We start from the raw sequence: 20421 nt of genomic DNA, 5'->3' as shown, positions 1-20421 counted from the left end.
CCCCCCCCCCCCCCCCCCCCCCCCGAGGGATGATCACTTTGGGCTTTCACCCAATAGCTTGTATTAGTATTCAGACTCGGATTTGGACTCGAACTCGGACTCAGACTCGGTCCTGGTCCCGGTTTTGGACTCGGACTCGGTCTCGGTCTCGGTCTCGATTCCATCTCGGTTCCATCTCGGGTCCATTTCGAATTCCATCTCGGACTCCATCTCGGGTCCATCTCGGATCCATCTCGGGTCCATCTCAGACTCCATCTCGGGTCCATCTCAAACTCCATCTCGGACTCCATCTTGGGTCCATCTCGTGTCCCTTTTCTAGAGACTCACTTATCGCTTGCTTCGCACTTGTTCCTTGAGCACTTCATTGGGAGTTCCACTCCCACTCTTGACCTTTCAAGTCGAAACTTTTGGTCCAAACATGTTACGCTCGTTTGGCTTTTGCTTTGGCCACTACCACGTGGCACCCTTCTGGCTCCACTTTGGGGCCTAGGGATTTTGTGTCTCACAGGAGGATGATGAAAACTATGGAGACAAGACAAATGATTCAGTAATGTAGAAAGTTGGCTAACATCTTACATATAAGTAACACTTCCATCACTTCGTACTCTTCAAGTTTTAATTTATTTTTATTTTTCAGGTACTTCAAATCTGTGTGGAAAGCAATTCTAACTATCGTTGAGCCATAGTTGTCCCCTACCTCACCTACCGACATGTATGGTGATGAGAAGTTGTCTAAATGTATTGGAGTCACAAATTATGAGTGGGAAATTATCTTTGGTGGTTAGATCTTAGCATTGCTGTGGTGCTGAAGGTGGAGTAAGAAATGTGGAACTCACATGCGCAAGACTAATTCAAGAAGAAGCAACTCGCAACCATCAAGGAGGAATTCTTGATAGAATTTGACTATGTTGACAAGTGTACTAAGTGAAGACACAGCCGGAAAAGAAGAGGAGAAGGTGTGCTACTCAAAAAGCACTAAAAGCATCCATTACATCTAGTAAGCCAACAAAATTTCTTTATTTATTTTGTATTTAACCATGTTTTTCTAGTTAATTCTAAAGTGGAAGAAGTCTAAGTTTCAAAGAAGAAAGGAAAAAAGCTTTCTTGCAAGCTTGGATGGAAGCCATATATTAATGATCCAGATGAAATGCCAAAAACACTTAGCCACTTTGTTATCTAGTATAGAGTTGTGGAAGACTTGGCTGAAGTCATTTTTCAAAAAAGCTACAAAACATATAATAAATATGCTAATGAGGATTTTAATGACGATTCTGAGATTGGTGAAGATGAGAAAGCTTCAGATACTAAGACTTTTAAGCAGCATAATTTAACTCTTAAGGAGTTGAAGAAGTTTATATATCACCACTCTCAGAGTTCCTCTATTGGTGAACCTTCACATCGAGCAAATAAATTTTTTTAAATTTTTTTCGATACTCACTTATTGATTAATTTTTTAGACTTGGTTATCCTTGACTTCCCTTTAGCTTCATCGGAGCTGCTGAGGGGGGTTAATGAAGAAATATGATGATAATGATCCAACTCAATTATATTTTGGTGTTAGTCTTGCAAATGAATTTTGAGGGACTTTCAATTGGTGTTTAGCTTTTAAAATGACATCACAGACAATTGAGATGGTAGAGGTGTTTTCTTGAGCTCATTTTTTTTAATTGAAGATTATATATTGGAGTCACGAATAAACTAGGGTTTTAGAGGCAAGAAGCATGTATGTTTAAAGTTCTTGTATTAGTAATTGATTTTGCAATATAGATCAAAGCTATTTCAATGCTATTATTCCACAAAAGAATGGTAGTAGAGGAAAAAGTGGCTTTGCTTTGAACTTTTTGTCGAATCTCCTCTAATATGAAAACCAACATTGCCATGAATGACATTGAATGCAAGGCTTGGTAAATCATTTCTTTTTAAACAAAAAAATATGTTTAATATTTTTTACAAATAACCTCTTTTGCAAAAGTTAGAAGCTTTGGCAAACATGGTTGTGCAACACTTTTACCATAAGGGTGGTTGTATTCTTGATTTTTTCAATGGTACAAGGGCTTTTTTAGTTGCTACTTGATGCAATGGTTACAATGCCTTTGGACTAAATTTTGATCCCTACATTGTGCAATGGTTTCAACGTGTTATTATGAAGAAAGCTCTTGATGATATACCACCTCATGTGAAGGTTGTAACTAAGTTTCTAGAGAGGCATCTAGAGCATTATAACATATGCATTAAGGAAAAGCAACTTAGTTCTTGTATATGTATGGATTGTGTATGGATTTGAGTTATAAATTATTGTAGTTAAAATAATATCTGATATTATAAAGTATAGCTGTAGTAATTACATGATTTAATATATAGTTATAATGTATTACAAAGAATATTCTTAGCATATTTGAAAACAGTATTGTAACAAAATATTCTTTAGTCAACATAAAAAATCTTTTATTATTCACAACAAACATTATTTAAAATGTCTTGATTCCTCGTTGACTTGGCTCCCTTTTTGCCAAGCCCCAGAGTGGTTCTCATTTGTGTTAATCCATTGTTTAATGATTTCACTCGTCCCTCATTCTTTTTGTGATTTACAAGAAGTTAGATGAATTTCCTGCAGCTACTCCACTAAGTACTAGTGCTCTTGAAGCTGACAATATTTTCAGAAAATGCAGCCATTTCTTTGAAGAGCTCTGCCTGGTCATGCTGGGCAAATCAAGCACTGAGAACATTCCAGGAGTGGAGCATGTTCTCCCTCTTTTTGCATGCAGCCATGCACGGAAAGTTGAGAAAGAACTTCTCAACCTTTACAGATTATAGCATTGTTCGAGTACATTTCGAGAAGGACAAATAAATCTAGTCTTTTTTAGCGCCAAGCAGCGTCAACACAATGGGAACTCTGTGGGGCTGTGACGATAATCGGGCAACAAGCTCCACTGGAATCTGCAACAGAGAAGCCACAATGATCTTGGCCTGGACTTGAGAGTAAGCCCGACCGACGCAAGCTCGCGCTCCAAACGAGAGTGCCATGAAAGCCATGGGATGCTTGCACGCTGCCAAGCTCCCATTTGCAAAGCGGTCGGGATTAAACTCGTGCGAGTCCTCTCCCCACATCTCGGCACTGTGGTGTATCACCGCATTGTGCACGTTAACTGCCAGCCCTTTTGGAATGAAGAGGTGGTCGACGTAGCAATCCTTGAGTGCCATTCGAGGGATGATCGCTATTGGCGGATAGAGTCACAAGGTTTCCATGATTATCATCTCAACCTGCGTGAACGACAATAGTGTAAAGCTGAGAACACTATTGTCTTTTGTAGAAACCATATTACCAGCTTTAGCTTTTCTAGTTCTTTTGCGTTGTCCAAGAGCCCGTCCTTTGTCACAAGATCCAAGACTTCCACTCGGCCTTTCTCCTGCTATGCTGGATTCACGGCATCACCCACAGAGTGTGAGAACTCTTGTTGTAAATCTGGCTAAATAACAGTAGACAAGAACTGAGAAAAGGCAAAAGTCCTCTAGAAATGGACAAGAGCTGATGAGTAATGAGATCACGGATAGTGAGAAGGCAGAGAGGAGAGGAGGGAGTACAGAAAACTTTCACACAGCCTCTAAACCTGTTTAATCCTGCTAAGCCCTGATTAGGATCTTAACTGCACTTATCAACGCTTTGAGTGAGCAGTTCCAGCAACTGATTAAGCTGCTCCTCTGTCACCCAGGTGTCATAGGTGTCATCCAAACCTTTCCACCGAATCCTATAACGGTTGGAAGACAGCATGTAGATGAGTTCCTGCCGGCAAGTTCAAATGGTACGCCAGTTCGTTGATGACTTGAAACGACCCAAAGAAACGAGCCTGTAGCTTGGATCTAGCTCGGGCCTTCCATCCCAGTGTGTATCGAGGCCGGAATTTAACGTAAACCCAGTATCCCACTTGAAATTCCCTGTCCACATAAAACCGCATAGTGGCCCGTGCTGCTTCCAACCGTTGCTTGGTCAATCTGTAACCCCATAGATGTTCCTCAACATCCAACCGTCCATAACTGTCCAAGGCAGTGAAATTTGCCAACCATATAAAGCCTGGAATGATGACATCCCGAGTGATGCAGAATTGTAAGCGAACTCAGCAAAAAGTAGCCATTTCACCAAGCTCCCCGAAAGCCATTGTTTGGTTTCACCTCTCCATCCTGCTGTCTGTCTATGGGTGGTATGCAGAGATGAAGCTCAGTTTGGTCCAGAACCTGCTCAAGAACTTGGAATCTCAATTGGAGATTATCTTTGCCAGATACTTGACTTCATGGTGCAAAAAAATGCACTTGGAGAACTTGGCAACGAGTGAGAATTCCTCCAATGGTTTGAATGCCATCTCTAAATGTTCTAGGTGTTAAGCCAAATTCCTACTATACACAGGGATGTCATTAGAAAAGAAAACTTTTGAAGACATGATTCATCATTGATTGGAATGTTTATTTTTCACTCTTTTTTTTTTGTTTTTGATAAGTCTATTGTTTTAGCAATTGTGGATTTTCTAGATAAGGATTCTGTGCCATTGGTAATTGTTATATTTAATGTTTAGTATTCACAAATTGCAGAACAAGATATACCTTTTATTGATGAGGTTAATGAGGCTTAAAATGTTAAATTATGAATCTGATGGGTTTAAAAATTTTGCATCATTTGTTAATGATATGCCATTTCAGTATTTACATTTTCAATATCATTTTGACCTTTTTTATTTTGATCCTGATAATTATTTACGGTTGGTGGTGCCTTTAATATTTATTTCATACTTTTTCCATACTTATTATGATTTTCTTATTCTAGGTAGGCATATGGGATATTGTTGTGTGACTAAGAAATTGCATAGATTTTTTAATTAATCAGAGATGTAATGTAATGTTATTTAATATGTGCATAACTGCATTTGGTGCCAAACTTGTAATACTCTTTCTCATGCAGTAAAAGGACAATTGAAATTAATTGCAATTTCTCATTCATTTGAGTTGGTGATATTTGATTTGATAATACTTTTTCCACGGTCAACTATTAATAATGAGTATGTCATTATCATTTTTGACTATTTGATTCATTATGTAGAAGTTAATGCTCTTGCCAGTGCATTTGCAATTGTTGTTTGATACTTCTTTTTCAATCGAGTGGTGTTTTAGCATTCTTGTTTAGAGCAAATTCTCTCGAATAATGGTTTTGCATTTATGATTGAGGCATTTCATGTTTTAACATCTCAGTTGAGGATATGCCACATTTTCACAAATGTTTATTATAAATAGATGGTTTAGTAGAATGGTTTGTTTGATCATGAAGTATGTGAATTTTCAGCATTTGGATTGGGATTATTATTTGTCATCTCTTGGGTATGCATATGTTATAGGGGTATAGAGTTTTGTTTATGTTTCACCATATAAATTTTTATATGGTCATAATCTAATATTACTAACAAAGTTAAGTTTACCTTTGTGACTTTCACAAATTACTAATGCAGATTAGTATTTGATGAGCATTCTTTCACTAAATCAAGCAAAATTTACTGAACACTTGAGCTGCATACAAATGGAACAACAACAATGTTACAACTCCCATTATCATCCACATGCAAAATACAAAGTGGATAATTTGATATTAATATATTTTCTCAATCTTACAGTATATAATTTCTTTAAAGGGTTCCTTGCTCAATAGAAAAGACAAGTCCTCCTCTTAGAAGGAAGTCAGGGTTTTTTAGTTGACATTAAAGGAACATCAAGAGGAAGCATTAACAGATTTGTATGTGGGGCTAACCATTTATGATCCTCCTGTACAAAACATTTTACCCATTGCATATGCATAATTTTTAAAGGATTAACTTGTTGAATGTTATGCTAAACCTTATAAATTTACAAAGTTTTGATAGTCATTAAATTGGTTTCAATTTGAACCACTCACTCTTATATATGTATTAAAGTTTTGGGTTAATTAATATGGACATTTCTGTATTCCGTTTTCATATTCCATGTACTCACAAATCTTAAAATCAATCTTATAAAAATTCTATGCAAATCCTTTAAAGGTTCTATGTCCACAATTAAATATTTGATAATTACTTTGCTTATCTCTATTTTTCATTTCCTTGTTGGGACATTATGATTTATATAGTTTCACCCTCATAAAAATCATACTTGAAAACACTCTTACTACTCTATGGATCTCAACTCCAACTCCCTCCTTATACATGCTTATCCTTACCAATCCTCTATATTTCTTTTTTTCACACCCTAAAACACATGAGTCTAAATCGTGCATGGACATTGATAAATTGTAAGAGTGACCACCCCAGGAGCAAGTGATGGATTTCTCTCTTGGTTCTCCATCTCTCACGATTCAGAGGAAGAAAGATGGAGTATGAAAGAATCTTGTAAACGTTAACTTTACCTGATGAATGAAAATATCCACACATATCTCACTTGCTGCCATTGCAAAGCAAGCAAGAGACACAAGAGCTTGACAATGGTTATGGAGGTGCTGGAACTGGCCCAAAATTGATGATGCATGCTATGTGATCCACAAACTCAGGAAAAACATCGTGAGTTTCTTCTCCAGCTTTGCCATTTTGAACCAGTATCTCCCAATTCTCCAGGAAGCTTTGCGTGCTCTTGTACCACCATTCCCTGTTACAATTGAGATAGTTATCCGGAGATATCAATGATGATTGTAGTGTTTATAGACCTTGATCTTGTCAGCGTGAAACACAGGCACCACAATGCACCTTTGCTCCACTGCTAAAATGCCATTGGCCATCCTCGCCAAAACAGGGGATTTCCCGAAAATCTCCAAGCCTTTGATGAGAACCTTCCTTGTGAGATTCATTTCCGCAAGATCCTATTGAGACTCCACAAGCCACCAGTGCATTTTATACAGCTCCTGCCACAATTTATATAAATTGTCCTAAGATCATCAAAATTTACCACATTTCCTGAAGAGAGCACACACATGGAAAACTTTTACTCAAAATCACACATATAATCCCAGTTCCACATACTCATTTTACTTCAAGTAAACGAGAGCTTTGACTTGCCATTGACTGACCTCTAACCATTTATTCCATCAACAGCAAGAGCGTTGACCGGCAGGAAACGCCATGGCTTTTCGTCAAATCCAGTCATAAAATCCCACTTTACATTATTAGTTAAATATAGGACGGTTCAGATCATTTTAGATCGACAGCTTTTTTAATTAATACAACGGTCCAGATTTTATACAGTGGGCGGCTCAGATTGTTTATAATAAGTCTAAACTGTCCAATGGACGGCCCAGATTTCAGGATGGCAATCCGGAGAAGCAAGTTTGATACTCACCTGGAAGAAAAAATTGGAAAGCTTACCTTCGATGCAAAAATTCCCAAGCTTCCACCTTCAACATAACTTGGAAAGAGCCATGCTTTAACTTTAAAAGATTTTGTCACCTGGAAAACAAACGAATCCTGGCTTTAAATCCTCAAACATGAGTGCAAGCTCCTTTCGGACTCCATGCCCCTGCGCAGAATATTGGAAACGTAATGGTCCAAGGCATGAGTTACCTTGTACATCTCTTCAGGCATCGTTGAAACCTGAACACAAACACAATGCTCTGACGGCTTCATATGTGAGGGATGAAAGAACTTAAAAACTCATACCTGGAAATCGTATCAAAACTGAACTGCACAGCAAAGTCAGAGAGGGTATAAACATGACTGCTGCTCTTGCGGCAATTCTGCGAAGCTTGTTGGAGAAAGTTTAGCGTACCTGGATTCCCAACTTGATGTAACAGGGGATTTGCATGCTTTGTATTCGTCCACCATTGGGCTCTGTACGATTTCTCTTGACTCATCAAACTTGGTTAAGTATTGTCCTGGAAAGAGCAAGGCTTGAGAAACGAGGATGAAACTGGATCTAGAGCTTACGGCAAACATTGGAAACTTGCGGTAATTGTCCAAGAAAGCCTGCTTCTTCCTGAGTTTCTCGTACTGACTGATACACTTGCTGAACAGATGGAGAATGCTTGTGTGGCTTAGCCCCGCTCACCTTACACACAAACAATACGATACAATACATCAGAAAATGGTTTTCTAGCGCTTTCACAGCTCGCCCTATGCGCGGTTTGAAAGTAAGGTGACTTCCTCGAGAGTGCACGTATTTTTAAAAAACAAACATCAAGAAAATACAAACAATATACGCAAACCGGATCCACTTCGCCTTGGATGATATTAAGGATCTAGATGTGACTTTCTTCCTTGGTTCTAGCACATGATGACACCATAGTACAGCATTCACCACAAGGCAATCTGAAAAGACAATAAAATCGAGCTCTTTCTTACCTGCAGGAGTTCTCATGACATCAAGCATCATGGTTTTCCGGCCTGGAAAAAGAGTTTATAATATAGACCTCTTGGCTGGGTAGTTCATCTTGCCACCCCCTGCTCGATGAGACAGATAGACGTGGAAGCCGATCGTTGGAAGATGACCTCGTAGCTTGGAAGCCGATCGTTGGAAGCTTGTTGTCAAACTGAGAAAACAAAGCACTCAGAACCTGTCTGTCAGGATCCGCTATGATAAACTTGAGAGTTAGCACTGACTGGTTGTGAGCACCAGACGCTAATTCTTCGAGTGTGACGAGAGCTATGGCATAAGGAAGTGGTCTTTCAAGAAGCTGCCAGACACAAAGAAAGATCAGAGTTAGATCAAGCTCGTGTTCTTCCTTACCTCGAACTGGAAAGTCTGGAGTTCGTTTTAGATAAGTTGGATCATCCGGCTAGAGGAATCGAGTGCATGGTGAGCCTGATCTTCACCCAAGGGATGATATCCAGGACCAGTTTGTGTCTATACCAAAGAAAATGCAAGAACGTATCGAAACCAAGGAAAGTGTGTCACCTTCTCCATGAGATCGAGAACTTCTTTGCCAAAGACAGTGTACACATACGTGACGAAGAACCTCCTGTTCGTGTGTGGTCCGCACAACGAGTACATGCAGCAGGTCGACAAGCACGAAGAACACAAATAAAAAAGACTAAAGAACAAAGAGAACATTCTCTACACATGGGAAGAATCTCTTACCTGGAGCTTGTAGGTAGCTCACTGGGATCCACAGCGATTACCCCCTCTCCCATTCCAATCGCGAGCTCGCCGCTGTGCTGATAGAGGAAAGAAAGAAGAATCGCTCAATCGTGGAAAGAGAAGGAAAAAATGAAAACAAGGCAGGATGAAGACGCCATAGACGATCATCAAGCCAGAACCATGCCTCCATCTCCACTGCCGCTAAGAACACTGCGCTCTCCCCTTGGCCGCTACCTATATGGCGCCGCCATCTCCTGTGACTGAGGCGCTAGCTGTATGCTTGCGTGGCAAAATATGCCACATCATCCTTGAAAGCACATCTCAGGCCCAGTGATTCCTTGGGCGGACATGATCTTGGTGAGACTCTAGGCCTCCACAGGTGATAGACGAAGAAGCCACAGCAGAACCAGAGAAACAAGAGTAATCCAGCAAGAACACAATTGAGAATGAGTTCCATATTTACTTTCTTCGAGTTAGAGAAGAGTACTATTTAGGTGTAAAAATATTTCATTAGAAAAAAAAAGGGAAGTTTACCAGCATTTTGGTTTGCATCATAAATATTCCTAGATTGAACAGTAATCAAGTATTGTTTAAAGCTGAATAATATTTTCACTTCAAGTTCATTATTTTTATCAAATGCACTCAATTTTTAAAAGGATAATTTCTATAGCTAAATTTGAGAGTTTTATTTCTACTAAAACACTTTTAAAAAAAGCTTTAAAAGTAATGATATTATAACAAGAAATTTGTAAAACTCCCAAGAGGGGAAGTATTTTGATCATGAAAAAAAACAGATGTATGCTTAAATTGTTGTAATACATATATATAACATATAGAATAATATTTTGAACATTATTTATTTTTATGCATGGTCATGTATTAGTGCTTGCCACATATGCATGGCAAAGTCTAGGTCAATGCTGTATATATTACATTGCATAAATTTCAACTTCAGGTTAAACTTTTTAACACGTCAATTTTGGGTTAAGGTGACATTTTTCAGTGCATTAGTTAGATTTTAAGCCTTTTGGATGCCATAGGCTAGGGTTGCATTTGCTATGTACTTGGGACACTTGGTAATAGAAAATATTTTGCAACTGGTTTTGCAATATATCAAGAAGTTTTTATGCTAAATTGAGAAAAGGCTCCTGTGCCTGACACCCAAGCATCTAATAAAATGCTTTGCCCTTCAATTAATCACACTCTCTTTTGTGCTAATTAATTGCTACCTAAATTAAGGTACTATAATACAAACAAACTATGAAAAGTAAGAAGCACCATGCTTACATTAGGGCACTTTGTGATCAAAATACTCTTCCAAGCCATGAAAAATGAGCCATAGTTATGCAAAATGAGAGGAGAGAAATAATTATAATCGGAAGATCACAAATCTAAACTAAATAACACAAGAATAAGATAAAACTAGATTATTGTAGCTGATATCTAGGCTTTTATAGCTTGATTAACAATATTTTTTTACCTCATTTCAGTCTATTCACACATCATAGCTAATGCTATTCCCTACTATCAGAATTAGTGCCATGCCTCTGCCAAAACAATCTCTCACCTTGAAGGAAAGTCATAAATACTTATCAATTAGCACAAGTTCTATATTAGATTGAGTTTCTCCCACACTGTTGAATTTGAGCTAAATTTCAATCTTAGCCACCTCCCACACAACAGAACTCAGAAGTTACTTCTTCAATGGTTTTCTTAGTAACTATAAATTAAGTATAAAACTCTAACAAGGCATGTGATTGGAATTTAAATTTATTAATTAACTCACAATCAGCAGCCCCTGATTTTGTGAGCTTCTTGTCTTTATTGTGGAATGTTTGACAACAATGCAGGAAATGATGCGAGTTCTCTGTGGTAAATTTTTAAAAAAAATTTGGTTGCAATACATTAAACGAGCGAGCTCTCCAGAGTGTGTAGCTGCCTAGAGCCCAGCAGCTTGGCCGTAAGTTCCCAAGTGACTATAGCAGCCGCGTTAGCTGGGAAAGCTCGCACCAAAGTCGGGCCCAAGCCGGTGTAAAGACCTCGGAAGCCAAGCTCTCTCCGGATCTGCAAGTGTTTGTAAGATACGATGATATTTTGAATCGAGCTCAAACTAAAACAAACCTTTCTCAAGTTGAACAGCAAGCTCCTCGACTCGCTCAAGTCGAGTGCCGTTTGTATCCGTGTCTTGGCTACGTCAAATGGTAGAACTGCTACCCAAAACTGCACAAAGAACTCTTTTAAGTTCTTTACGAAAGTGGAAATAAGAAAAAGAATTGCACCGCCATTCCAGATACTCCCCCGCTAACGATTCCAACGACAGCCTCGAAGAGTGTCTGGGAGAATGAGCTTGCTTGTAGCCGGGAAGATAAACTTGTCTCCTTTGAAAGGTGCGACAGCATGAACGACCGACTCGTCTCATATGTTGCAAAAAAGCACATATTTCCGACAGATTCCCTGAAAAATGTAGCTGACAGTCCTCGAAACAATCCTGGAACCTGAGGAAAGACCATCAAGTTTTCTTGAGCAGCTTATTGCTTACCCCTCCAGCGTGAATAGTTTTTTTTGCACAATCCAATGGACCGGAGTATCTTCGCAGCTCTTTGCTCGAAGAACCCTTCTCTTGAACCTGGAGCCTACACTGGAACAGGAAAATTCAAGCACTAGGTGAAAGGATTTTAAGAGACAATGAAACCACACCTTAACTAGTTCCGTAGGACAGAGTATCAAACTGATAATTCCTCCACCGAATGCTGCGGAGGGCAGCACAGTAGAAAGATTGGGTGTTCTTGCTGCTGCCTCTCCTCCCTTCCTAAGCAAAGCACCAAGAGAAAAAATCATTGAGAGAGAAAAACTAAAACATCGCGCAGATAGTAGTACCTGCAATCTTGCTTTTGTCTGTGAATAAATGCCGAACAGCAGCGAGCCTTCAACAGCCATGCCGGCAAAAGAAGATGTAGCACCTTTGTACAATCCTCTTACCTGGAAAATCCACAAAGCGGATCAAGTTAGAAGAACAAACCCAAGTGGACACTCTTACCCCTTCGTGATTGAGAATCCATCCTGCACAGCGAATGGCGCTAGCATGCGCTACTGGGCTTCGGGCTTGTAAGTTCACCTGGACAAAAACATTAATGCCACCCCTTGGATCAGAAAAAAAACAAACCTTGACAGTGTCGAATGGATGCCCGACGGTCACAGTCGCCAATCCAGCCGCCAGTCCTGCCGCATAGTCCTTCACGGCATTCTCCATGCTTTTTAGGGCTCCGAAAGATCCTCTGCTTTTTGAGGAAAATGGGGGAGAGAACAAAACGAACTTTTGACTGCTACTGTTGCTGCTGGTCCTGCTGATGCTGATCTTGCTCTGGTTGCTGCTGACTAAGATTCACGGCGTACTGCTTCATGACAACAAGAGCATGAGAAGCCACCTTCATTTCTTCGATGGCTTCCAGCATTATGTCCGATCCAGTCGTTGGACCTGGATGTAGAAAGAATCAGCATCAAGCATGGATTTCTTTGTAGCTGGTTTACCTGTTCTTTCTGGGATCAGCTTTGCTATCGCTGCCGAGACTGGTATAACATCGACTTCCTTGTCTGGAGCACTTTGCGGTCGTCTGGCAGCGATTGAATGGTTTACTTCCATCTTGACGAAATCGACTCCTGGCTTACTGTTCTGCTGCATCTCCTGATCGTAGAATTGCTTACGAAGCTGAAAGAAACTTCAGCCACTAAGCCTGCCCGTGACTAGAGAGAAAAAAGCTTACCTGTTCCTGCAATTGAAAAAGAAATGACTTAAACATCAAGCTCATCCAAAATTGCAATTTACCATTTGGCTCGAGAGTAGACCATGGTGATCTGAGCTTGCAGAAGTCGTGGCTGTGACTTGTGATGCTGTCGCCGAGGCCAAATTCTGAGCAGCGACATCGAAGCCTTGATGTGAGGAAGCATCTGGAAAATAGAAACTCAATAACTTTATGCTGAAAAAATCCAGTACCTTGGGAAGATGCTGTGGCTGTTGTTGTGGTGGTCACGGTTTGAGAGGTCACAGTGGAGGTCGTAGTAGAATGACTAGCAGTAGCAGACTCCTCTAGATCAAGAAAACACATATTAGTTTCAGTGAGAAAAGATAATTCTACTACAAACCAGGATACACTTCTCGTACCGGAGGCGAGCCAGTGAAGGAAAGACCACTTCGAATCTCATACCGTATAGCATTAAGCTGAGCCATTGCCTCTTTCAACTCTTTGTGAACCTAGGAAATCAAAAAACGATCAATACATTTTTTGTAAAGCTCTCTCGATGCTCTGCGCAATTGTGCGTTACCTCGCTCATCTGAGATTTTCCCATCACGCCATCGAATTCGCCCTTGGTAGTCTTCACAAACCCCACAGTTCGTCCCACAAGCCTTCCCCCCATTCTGGCGTACCTGTGGATGTCCTTGGGGCCTGCAAACGATCGAAACATCATTCACAATGGATCACACTCCGCCATTACTACCGCTCACAGCGATGAACACCCCCAGCGCCAGAGCGAGCGTCGTGTAGGACACCATCCCGCGCTCGTGCGTATAAACCCTAGAACAAAGCGCCAACGTTCAACCCAAAAACAGATCCCAGCCGTCCGAGAATAGACCGTTGGATTCTCCATTTTACGGCAGCCACAAACCGCGAGCCACGTGTCACCTGTGTCGGACGCGATCTAACGGCCAGGAACACCTTATCTCCTTGTTACTGGCCAGCAGACGAGGAAATTACCCGCTAATTGGTAGAATTATTGCGGGAATTAGCGCTAATCGAAGCTCTAGCGAGGAGGAGATAGATAGCACAGTTCTAGGCTTATTTGCTGGCCTCTTTGTTGTGTGGAGAGGAAGAAGTGGCGGATTGAGGCGGCCATGGCGGCAGCGTCCATCACGCCGGCGTGTGTCCGATGCAATGCCGCTGCTGTAAGTCTCGATCACCGCGGAATTCTCTGTGCTAGCGCTAGAATCCACGAGATTTCTCGCCGTTTGTCACATTTGCATTGATCGATTGGAAATATACTGGCGCAGAGCAAGGGCTTCTCGGATTTCTCCGGCCTCAAGAGCAAGAACGCCGTCACATTCGGGAGAGGCGCCGAGGATTTGGCGTCCAGAGTTGCCGCCCAGACTTGCAAGGTTTGAAAATCTTCGCGTCTATCGCTTTTCTCCCCTTTCTACTTTCATTATAGATGCTATGAGAGTGTAGGTTTCGAGCTCTGGTGGAGCCAAGCGCGCTGTTGCCGAGGCCAAGATCAAAGTTGCGATCAATGGATTTGGAAGAATTGGCCGGAACTTCATCCGCTGCTGGCACGGCAGGAAGGACTCGCCATTGGACGTGATTGTCATCAACGACACTGGCGGTGTCAAGCAAGCATCCCATCTCCTCAAATACGATTCCATGCTTGGAACCTTCGACGCCGACGTGAAAGTATCTGGAGACAGCGCCATCTCGGTTGATGGCAAAGTCATCAAGGTGGTCTCCAACCGAGATCCTCTCAAGTTGCCATGGGGGTGAGCGAAAAAAGAAGATGGAAAAAGTTCTCTCGAATTCTTTTCTTTGCTAAAGTTGATTGTTCTTCTTCCAGAGAGCTTGGAGTGGATCTCGTGATCGAAGGCACCGGCGTCTTCGTGGATCAAGAAGGCGCTGGCAAGCACTTAAAAGCCGGTGCCAAGAAGGTGCTCATCACAGCCCCTGGAAAGGGTGCCATTCCAACGTACGTCGTCGGAGTGAACGCCGAGCAATACAGTCCCACGGAGCCGATCATCAGCAATGCCTCCTGCACGACGAACTGCCTGGCTCCCTTCGTCAAAGTCCTGGATGAGAAGTTCGGTAAGTTCCTCCAAAAGCTCTCTCTCGATCGATGCTAGAAACTCTTGCAACTTCCAGGGATCATCAAGGGAACCATGACAACAACACACTCGTATACCGGAGACCAGCGCCTGCTCGACGCCAGCCACCGGGACCTCCGCCGAGCTCGCGCCGCGGCGCTCAACATCGTCCCCACCTCCACGGGGGCCGCCAAGGCGGTGGCGCTCGTCCTCCCCAAGCTCAAAGGCAAGCTCAACGGCATCGCGCTCCGGGTACCCACGCCAAACGTCTCGGTGGTCGATCTGGTGGTGCAAGTCGAGAAGAAAACCTTCGCCGAGGAGGTGAACGCCGCGTTCCGCGAGTCCGCGGACAAGGCGCTCAATGGGATCCTGGCGGTGTGCGACGAGCCGCTGGTGTCGGTCGACTTTAGGTGCTCGGACGTCTCGTCCACGATCGATTCGTCGCTCACCATGGTGATGGGCGATGACATGGTCAAGGTGGTAGCGTGGTATGACAACGAGTGGGGCTACTCGCAGAGAGTGGTGGATCTCGCCAACATCGTCGCCGAGCAGTGGAAGTGATGATCTTCGATCGAGAAATCTCAAATCGAAGGAAGCATGGATGGAGATTGATAGAGCTGCTGGAGCCGGATTTTCGTTCGATTTAGAGCCCACATTTTGACCGGAGCTCGGAAAGAAGAAGAAAGGAATTCCATCTCGCTGTGTATTTCTATGGCATCAATAAGAACGCATAAACCCTGAAGCAGGGGTTTTTGTCTACCGTACATTTGTAGATCTCGTTCGTACTATTAGGGTTCTTGTGGATGCTGAAATTTTTGAAATCGTTTCAGCTGCGTCGCCAATGCAGCAGCGTGGCTACTGTCGGATCATCGCCGACGCCTAGGATTAAAGATGGAAGGCTGGCGATTTCAGCCAGGCTGATGCTGAGGCGATTGGAGGCGGCACCAAGCCAGCAATGCCGGCAGGATGTGCTGCGATCCAAGCTAGGTCTGATGCGCAACTGCAATTTCTGGAAGCCGCTGATCCAGACTCTGCAGAAGAAGGCCAGGAGCAAATTCCTGTGCATCGAGGTGAGTGGAGTTTCGATTTCTTCTAGGAAGACGTTCTTTTTGTTATAGTTTTCCTTTGTTCGTGAGGTGTTCTTGCTCGCGTTCCGGTACGCATTCCTTGATAGTTTTTCTTTTCTTCGTCCTTTGTGTTCTTAGAACTTTTGCTCCTGGGATTTCTTTCGAACTCCTGCATTCCCTTGTCAGGTTTTCGACTGGATCAGGCAAGAGTTCCCTGATGCTAGCAAGCCTCAGATATACTCAAACATGATCGCGTACGCCGGAAGCATTGGAATGCCGCAGCTCGCTCACGCTTGGGTCTCCGAGATGAAGATCAAAGGAATCAAGATGTCCACGCCGACGTACAATGCTCTGGTAAGCGTCTTCTGCCGGAGTGGAGAGATTGAAGCGGCCGAAAAGATGCTCGAGAACATGAAGTGGGCCGAGTGCCCACCCAACGTCTCCACTTACAACACGATTCTAGCGGCATACGGCAGAAGCTCGGACATCGTCCAGATGGAAAAATGGCTGGAAGAACTGAGGAAAGCCGGGCTCACTCCCAACGTAGTCACTTACAACACGCTGCTCTTCTCCTACTTGAAGAAGGGAAGCCTTGCGAAGGTTGACGAGAGATACAGGGAGATGCAACTCTCTTGCAAGCCGGACGTCTTCACCTTCGGGATCTTGCTACACGGATATCAAAAGCTCAACATGGTGGAGAGGATGGAGCAGGCTTTTGCGGATCGGCAAAAGAGCGGGCTTCCAATCGGTGCTATCGCTGCTCAGCGTATGATCCGGGTTTACACCAAGAACAAGATGTTCTCCAAGATCAAAGACATAACAGCCATCCTGGAGCAGGCTCCGAGAACCGTCTACACGACTCGTCTCAACGGAGTGATCCTGGACGCGTTTCTAACCGCCGGTGAATTCGACCAGGTGGAGCACGAGATGAAGAGAGTTGTGAAGCAAGGCAGAGCTTTCATGGACCCGGAGGTGCTGGACGAGGTGGTTTCGGCGTTCTTCGAGAACTCGGCAGCCGAGAAGCTGGGCGGCCTTTACAGATCCATGAAGGCGGTTTCAAGGTGGCGGATGTATGCTTCGACTTACGAGCTGCTCGTCCGGGGTTTCGCAAAGCACGGCGACGGCAAGATGGCGATGGAGGTTTCCGAAGATATGGAGATGGCGGGATGGAAGTGGTCAGTGGACACGATGCAGGTGTTATACGATGTGTTCAAGAAGGCGGGCGATAGAGAAAAGCTGGGCCTCATCGTCGAGAAGATGGAAAAACTGTGAGCCAATCTTTTCTCTTCTCTTTTTTCTCTCAAGGTACGAGCCATGCCTGATAGACTTTGTTGTGGATTCGATGACCAGGGAGCCGCGAATTCCTCCCAGCAAGTAAATCTCTCGCTCGCATGTAAAAAAATCGAGTTTTTACGACTGTGCCCCTTTAAAGAAAGGGGCATTAAAGCAGGGGTTGCTATTTTAGGCGGAATATCCTGGTGTCGTGGAGAAAAGATTCTCTCATTGGATCCCTTGGAGCTGGGCGGGAAATGGACCTAGCTCCAGGGCTCGATCAAGAGAAGGGAGGAGGAGCAGTGTGATCTCGGCTCCCTGCCGGTGATCAGTCGGCGGTAGGGGATCGCAGGAGCGAGAGGAGGGTTTTTGCCATGGCCAAGAGGAGGAAATCGACGCCGAGGAAGCGAGGGCGACCACCAGGTAGGCGGCTTTTCTTTGAGATTCTTGGGGTGCGGTTTGATCCATGGAGTGCGCAGCGGGCGGCGATGGCGCTGGGACGAGCAGAGCCGGCGCCCAGCAGAACAAGCCACACGGCAAGCGCAGGTTTAAGCCCGGGACTGTGGCGTTGCGGGAGATCCGACGCTTTCAAAAGAGTTATGAGCTACTTCTCAGGCCATTGCCATTCGCAAGAGTGGTGAGTTCTCCAAGTTCTTTTTTTTTTTTCCTCTCTTTTTTGCCTCTCTAGTCTCTGACAAAGCTTTTGCGATAGGTGAGAGAGATCACGAACGTTTTCTCGTCGGAGGTATCCAGATGGACTGCCGAAGGATTGATAGCTCTCCAAGAGGTCGAAAGAGCGCTCCTTTTCTTCTTTGTTCTTTCTTTTCGTGGTTTCTCGCTTGAAATCTTTGCTTTGTTTTGCACAGGCTGCCGAGGACTACCTTGTTCATCTCTTCGAAGACACCAACTTATGTGCCATTCACGGCAAGAGAGTCACCATAAGTAAGCATTTGAAAGAGAGAAAAGAGTTCTTTGTTTTGGAACTGGCTGACAGTTTCTATACCAGTGCCCAAGGACTTACATTTGGCCCGTCGACTAAGAGGAGCCTCCGAACGGTTCGTTTGATACTTTTTTTTTTTTTACGTTATCTCCTCTCTCGCGCGGTCGGTTTCCTCGTCGAGGGCCGGGTCATTGTTTGTATCCTTGGCGATTATTCCTAGGCTTTGTTCGCCGCGTCTATCTAATTCTGCCCCTCAGTTTAGCCTTTGCTTCTCAAGGGCGGCCATCAAACAGCCATGCCATCGACTCCATCAACGAAATTCTCGAGCTTCCGCTACTTCGATCCTTCAGGTCTTACTTAAAGTTTCCATTTTATCTCTAAGCTATGGGAGCTCTCTCCAAGCTCTGGTGTCTTGGTCCGAGGCGCTGTCAGGACCGGGTTAGGCTGCTCACAATCTACAAGTTTAGAGACTTGGAGCTGGCCACTGGCAACTTTGCCGAGGAGAACTTGCTGGGACGGGGAAGCTATGGCTCGGTTTACAAGGCAGTCCTCAAGAACGGCCAGCTTGCAGCGGTGAAGCGGGCCACTTGCACCACCGCGAATCCTTCCACCAGCAAGGAGCGCTTTATCCTCTCCCAGATCGAGTGCCCTCACGTCGTCAACTTGCTGGGCTTCTGCGAGCGCAACGACGAAGTCCTCCTGGTTGTGGAGTTCATGGCCAACGGCAGCTTGCACGACGTGCTCCACTCCAAGCTCTCGTCCTCGAGCCTCAGCTGGTCGCGCCGGGTCCGCATCGCAGTCCAGACCGCAAGGGCGCTCCACGCGCTCCACAGCTCTACGCCGCAGATCATCCACAGGGACGTGAAGAGCTCCAACGTTTTGATCGACGCGAATTGGAACGCTCGGCTGGGGGACTTTGGCCTGGCGCTGCGAGGCGACACCAAGGACATCATGTGTACTCCGGCGGGAACGCTCGGCTACGTGGACCCGCGCTACGACAAGCCCGAGAAGGTCGGGCCCAAGATCGACGTCTTCAGTTTTGGCGTGCTCCTCCTGGAGCTCATCTCCGGCCGCCAAGTTATCGACGACAGGATGTCTCCAGTTCGCATGGTGGACTGGGCGTTGCCGCTGATCAAGCAGGGGAGGGCTCTGGCTATCTGCGACCCGCGCGTGAGGATCCCGGAGGGAGAGGCAGCAGGGATCAAGCGGATGGCGGTGCTGGCGGCGCGGTGCGTGAGGCGGGAAAGCAAGCGGCCGTGCATGGGTGATATCGTGCTCACGCTGTGCCAGATCCAGCGCGACCGCTTCCATACTTCCAGGAGCAGCAGGAAGATGGTGATCAAGCGCGCGATACTTTCGTGTCCCAAGGACACCGCAGTGATTAGTTTTGACGAGCGATTCTCCTCGTCCTCGAAGTCGAAGTCGAAGTGGAGCTTGCAGCAGGGAGGAGAGCAGCAGAAAGTGATTAAAGTGGATGTTCCGTATCGAAAGTTGGAGTTTCCACCACCCATCAATCAGCCAGTCACTCTGAGAAGTAGCCACATATGAATTCTCAGGAATGCCAGATTGGCTTGCAAAGAACTAAGAAAAAATTGGCCTGCAAAGAATAAAGAACTAACTATTTAGAATGATTTATCAAAATAATGGTTAGAAGTACTTGTTTAATTTATACTTTGATTTCTGAGTTTTAGTATAATGGAATTAGCTTCCCGATCCAAAGAACCCTAAAACCCTGACACAGTGAAAATTTAGGGTTCTTGAGGAGGTTTTGAACATTACTCATTATATATATATAAATATTTAGATTTTCTGATAAATAAAATAAATTCCTCCTTGTCTATATATATATATATATATATATATATATATATATATATATATATATATATATATATATATATGTGTGTGTGTGTGTGTGTGTATAATCTCTATATGGATATAATGGTTTAAATAATTATTTTAAGTTTGAATTTTAACTATTTAAACTCACTAAGGTGTGACAAAAACAATTTATGAAGGAATAGATTAAAGCTAATTTATTTGAGTTAGAATTTATAAATTTTTTTTATCAATGTCATTCTCACCCTCTAAAATAACAATAGCTTTGTCTATAACTTTCTATTTGGTCACAATAGTAAGAAGTTGGCAATCTTAATTCTCTTGAGTAAATAGATGCATAAGCTAGATGAAAAAGCAATTAAATGGTTTATTTTACATTTTATTGATAT

General features: G+C 43.6%; 6 protein-coding genes and 1 long non-coding RNA gene across 9 annotated transcripts; 4 read left to right on the top strand and 3 right to left on the bottom strand.

Moving 5' to 3' along the window:
* Positions 1 to 2850: 2850 nt before the first annotated feature.
* LOC9645678 (cytochrome P450 734A2) lies at positions 2851 to 4175 on the bottom strand. The gene is made up of 5 exons (XM_002969802.2): positions 4168 to 4175; positions 3870 to 4032; positions 3651 to 3781; positions 3324 to 3415; positions 2851 to 3215 (listed from the first exon to the last, which is right to left on the bottom strand). The coding sequence occupies exons 1-5, from the start codon at positions 4173 to 4175 to the stop codon at positions 2851 to 2853; spliced, it is 759 nt and encodes a 252-aa protein (XP_002969848.2).
* A 3764-nt stretch (positions 4176 to 7939) lies between these two features.
* Positions 7940 to 8838, bottom strand: LOC9645677. The gene is made up of 4 exons (XR_002992373.1): positions 8722 to 8838; positions 8595 to 8668; positions 8337 to 8524; positions 7940 to 8043 (listed from the first exon to the last, which is right to left on the bottom strand). It is a non-coding gene; the product is annotated as an uncharacterized LOC9645677 (long non-coding RNA).
* A 1988-nt stretch (positions 8839 to 10826) lies between these two features.
* Positions 10827 to 13670, bottom strand: LOC9646278 (mitochondrial arginine transporter BAC1). 3 transcript variants are annotated; one of them, XM_024674978.1, is made up of 14 exons: positions 13393 to 13444; positions 13213 to 13321; positions 13064 to 13156; positions 12896 to 13017; positions 12834 to 12839; positions 12601 to 12778; positions 12236 to 12547; positions 12110 to 12187; positions 11950 to 12051; positions 11770 to 11877; positions 11612 to 11710; positions 11352 to 11567; positions 11194 to 11292; positions 10827 to 11136 (listed from the first exon to the last, which is right to left on the bottom strand). In XM_024674978.1, the coding sequence occupies exons 7-14, from the start codon at positions 12320 to 12322 to the stop codon at positions 10978 to 10980; spliced, it is 948 nt and encodes a 315-aa protein (XP_024530746.1). In that variant the 5' UTR covers positions 12323 to 12547; positions 12601 to 12778; positions 12834 to 12839; positions 12896 to 13017; positions 13064 to 13156; positions 13213 to 13321; positions 13393 to 13444; the 3' UTR covers positions 10827 to 10977. The 3 variants fall into 3 exon arrangements, with proteins under 3 accessions (XP_024530746.1, XP_024530747.1, XP_024530748.1); XM_024674979.1 differs by lacking the exons at positions 10827 to 11136; positions 11194 to 11292; positions 11352 to 11567; ... (2 more) ...; positions 11950 to 12051; positions 12110 to 12187 and adding an exon at positions 13567 to 13670 and having other exon boundaries at positions 12325 to 12547; positions 13393 to 13514; XM_024674980.1 differs by lacking the exons at positions 10827 to 11136; positions 11194 to 11292; positions 11352 to 11567; ... (3 more) ...; positions 12110 to 12187; positions 12834 to 12839 and adding an exon at positions 13567 to 13670 and having other exon boundaries at positions 12325 to 12547; positions 13393 to 13514.
* A 227-nt stretch (positions 13671 to 13897) lies between these two features.
* LOC9646277 (glyceraldehyde-3-phosphate dehydrogenase A, chloroplastic) lies at positions 13898 to 15671 on the top strand. The gene is made up of 5 exons (XM_002970057.2): positions 13898 to 14011; positions 14117 to 14221; positions 14292 to 14596; positions 14671 to 14915; positions 14973 to 15671. The coding sequence occupies exons 1-5, from the start codon at positions 13961 to 13963 to the stop codon at positions 15473 to 15475; spliced, it is 1209 nt and encodes a 402-aa protein (XP_002970103.1). The 5' UTR covers positions 13898 to 13960; the 3' UTR covers positions 15476 to 15671.
* A 46-nt stretch (positions 15672 to 15717) lies between these two features.
* On the top strand, positions 15718 to 17452 carry LOC112346236 (pentatricopeptide repeat-containing protein At5g01110-like). The gene is made up of 2 exons (XM_024674658.1): positions 15718 to 15984; positions 16168 to 17452. Exons 1-2 carry the CDS (start codon positions 15718 to 15720, stop codon positions 17251 to 17253), a joined length of 1353 nt encoding a protein of 450 aa, XP_024530426.1. The 3' UTR covers positions 17254 to 17452.
* A 15-nt stretch (positions 17453 to 17467) lies between these two features.
* On the top strand, positions 17468 to 18483 carry LOC9646275 (histone H3.3). The gene is made up of 5 exons (XM_002970055.2): positions 17468 to 17676; positions 17733 to 17890; positions 17966 to 18040; positions 18120 to 18195; positions 18260 to 18483. Exons 1-5 carry the CDS (start codon positions 17628 to 17630, stop codon positions 18316 to 18318), a joined length of 417 nt encoding a protein of 138 aa, XP_002970101.2. The 5' UTR covers positions 17468 to 17627; the 3' UTR covers positions 18319 to 18483.
* Positions 18484 to 18547: 64 nt separating this feature from the next.
* On the top strand, positions 18548 to 19821 carry LOC9646274 (serine/threonine-protein kinase-like protein At3g51990). Its single transcript, XM_002970054.2, has one exon. The coding sequence runs from the start codon at positions 18578 to 18580 to the stop codon at positions 19739 to 19741; it is 1164 nt and encodes a 387-aa protein (XP_002970100.2). The 5' UTR covers positions 18548 to 18577; the 3' UTR covers positions 19742 to 19821.
* Positions 19822 to 20421: the final 600 nt, after the last annotated feature.

Source organism: Selaginella moellendorffii, unplaced genomic scaffold (genome assembly GCF_000143415.4).
Source record: "Selaginella moellendorffii unplaced genomic scaffold, v1.0 SELMOscaffold_13, whole genome shotgun sequence".
NCBI lineage: Eukaryota > Viridiplantae > Streptophyta > Lycopodiopsida > Selaginellales > Selaginellaceae > Selaginella > Selaginella moellendorffii.
This window is presented reverse-complemented; position numbering and strand designations above follow the sequence as displayed.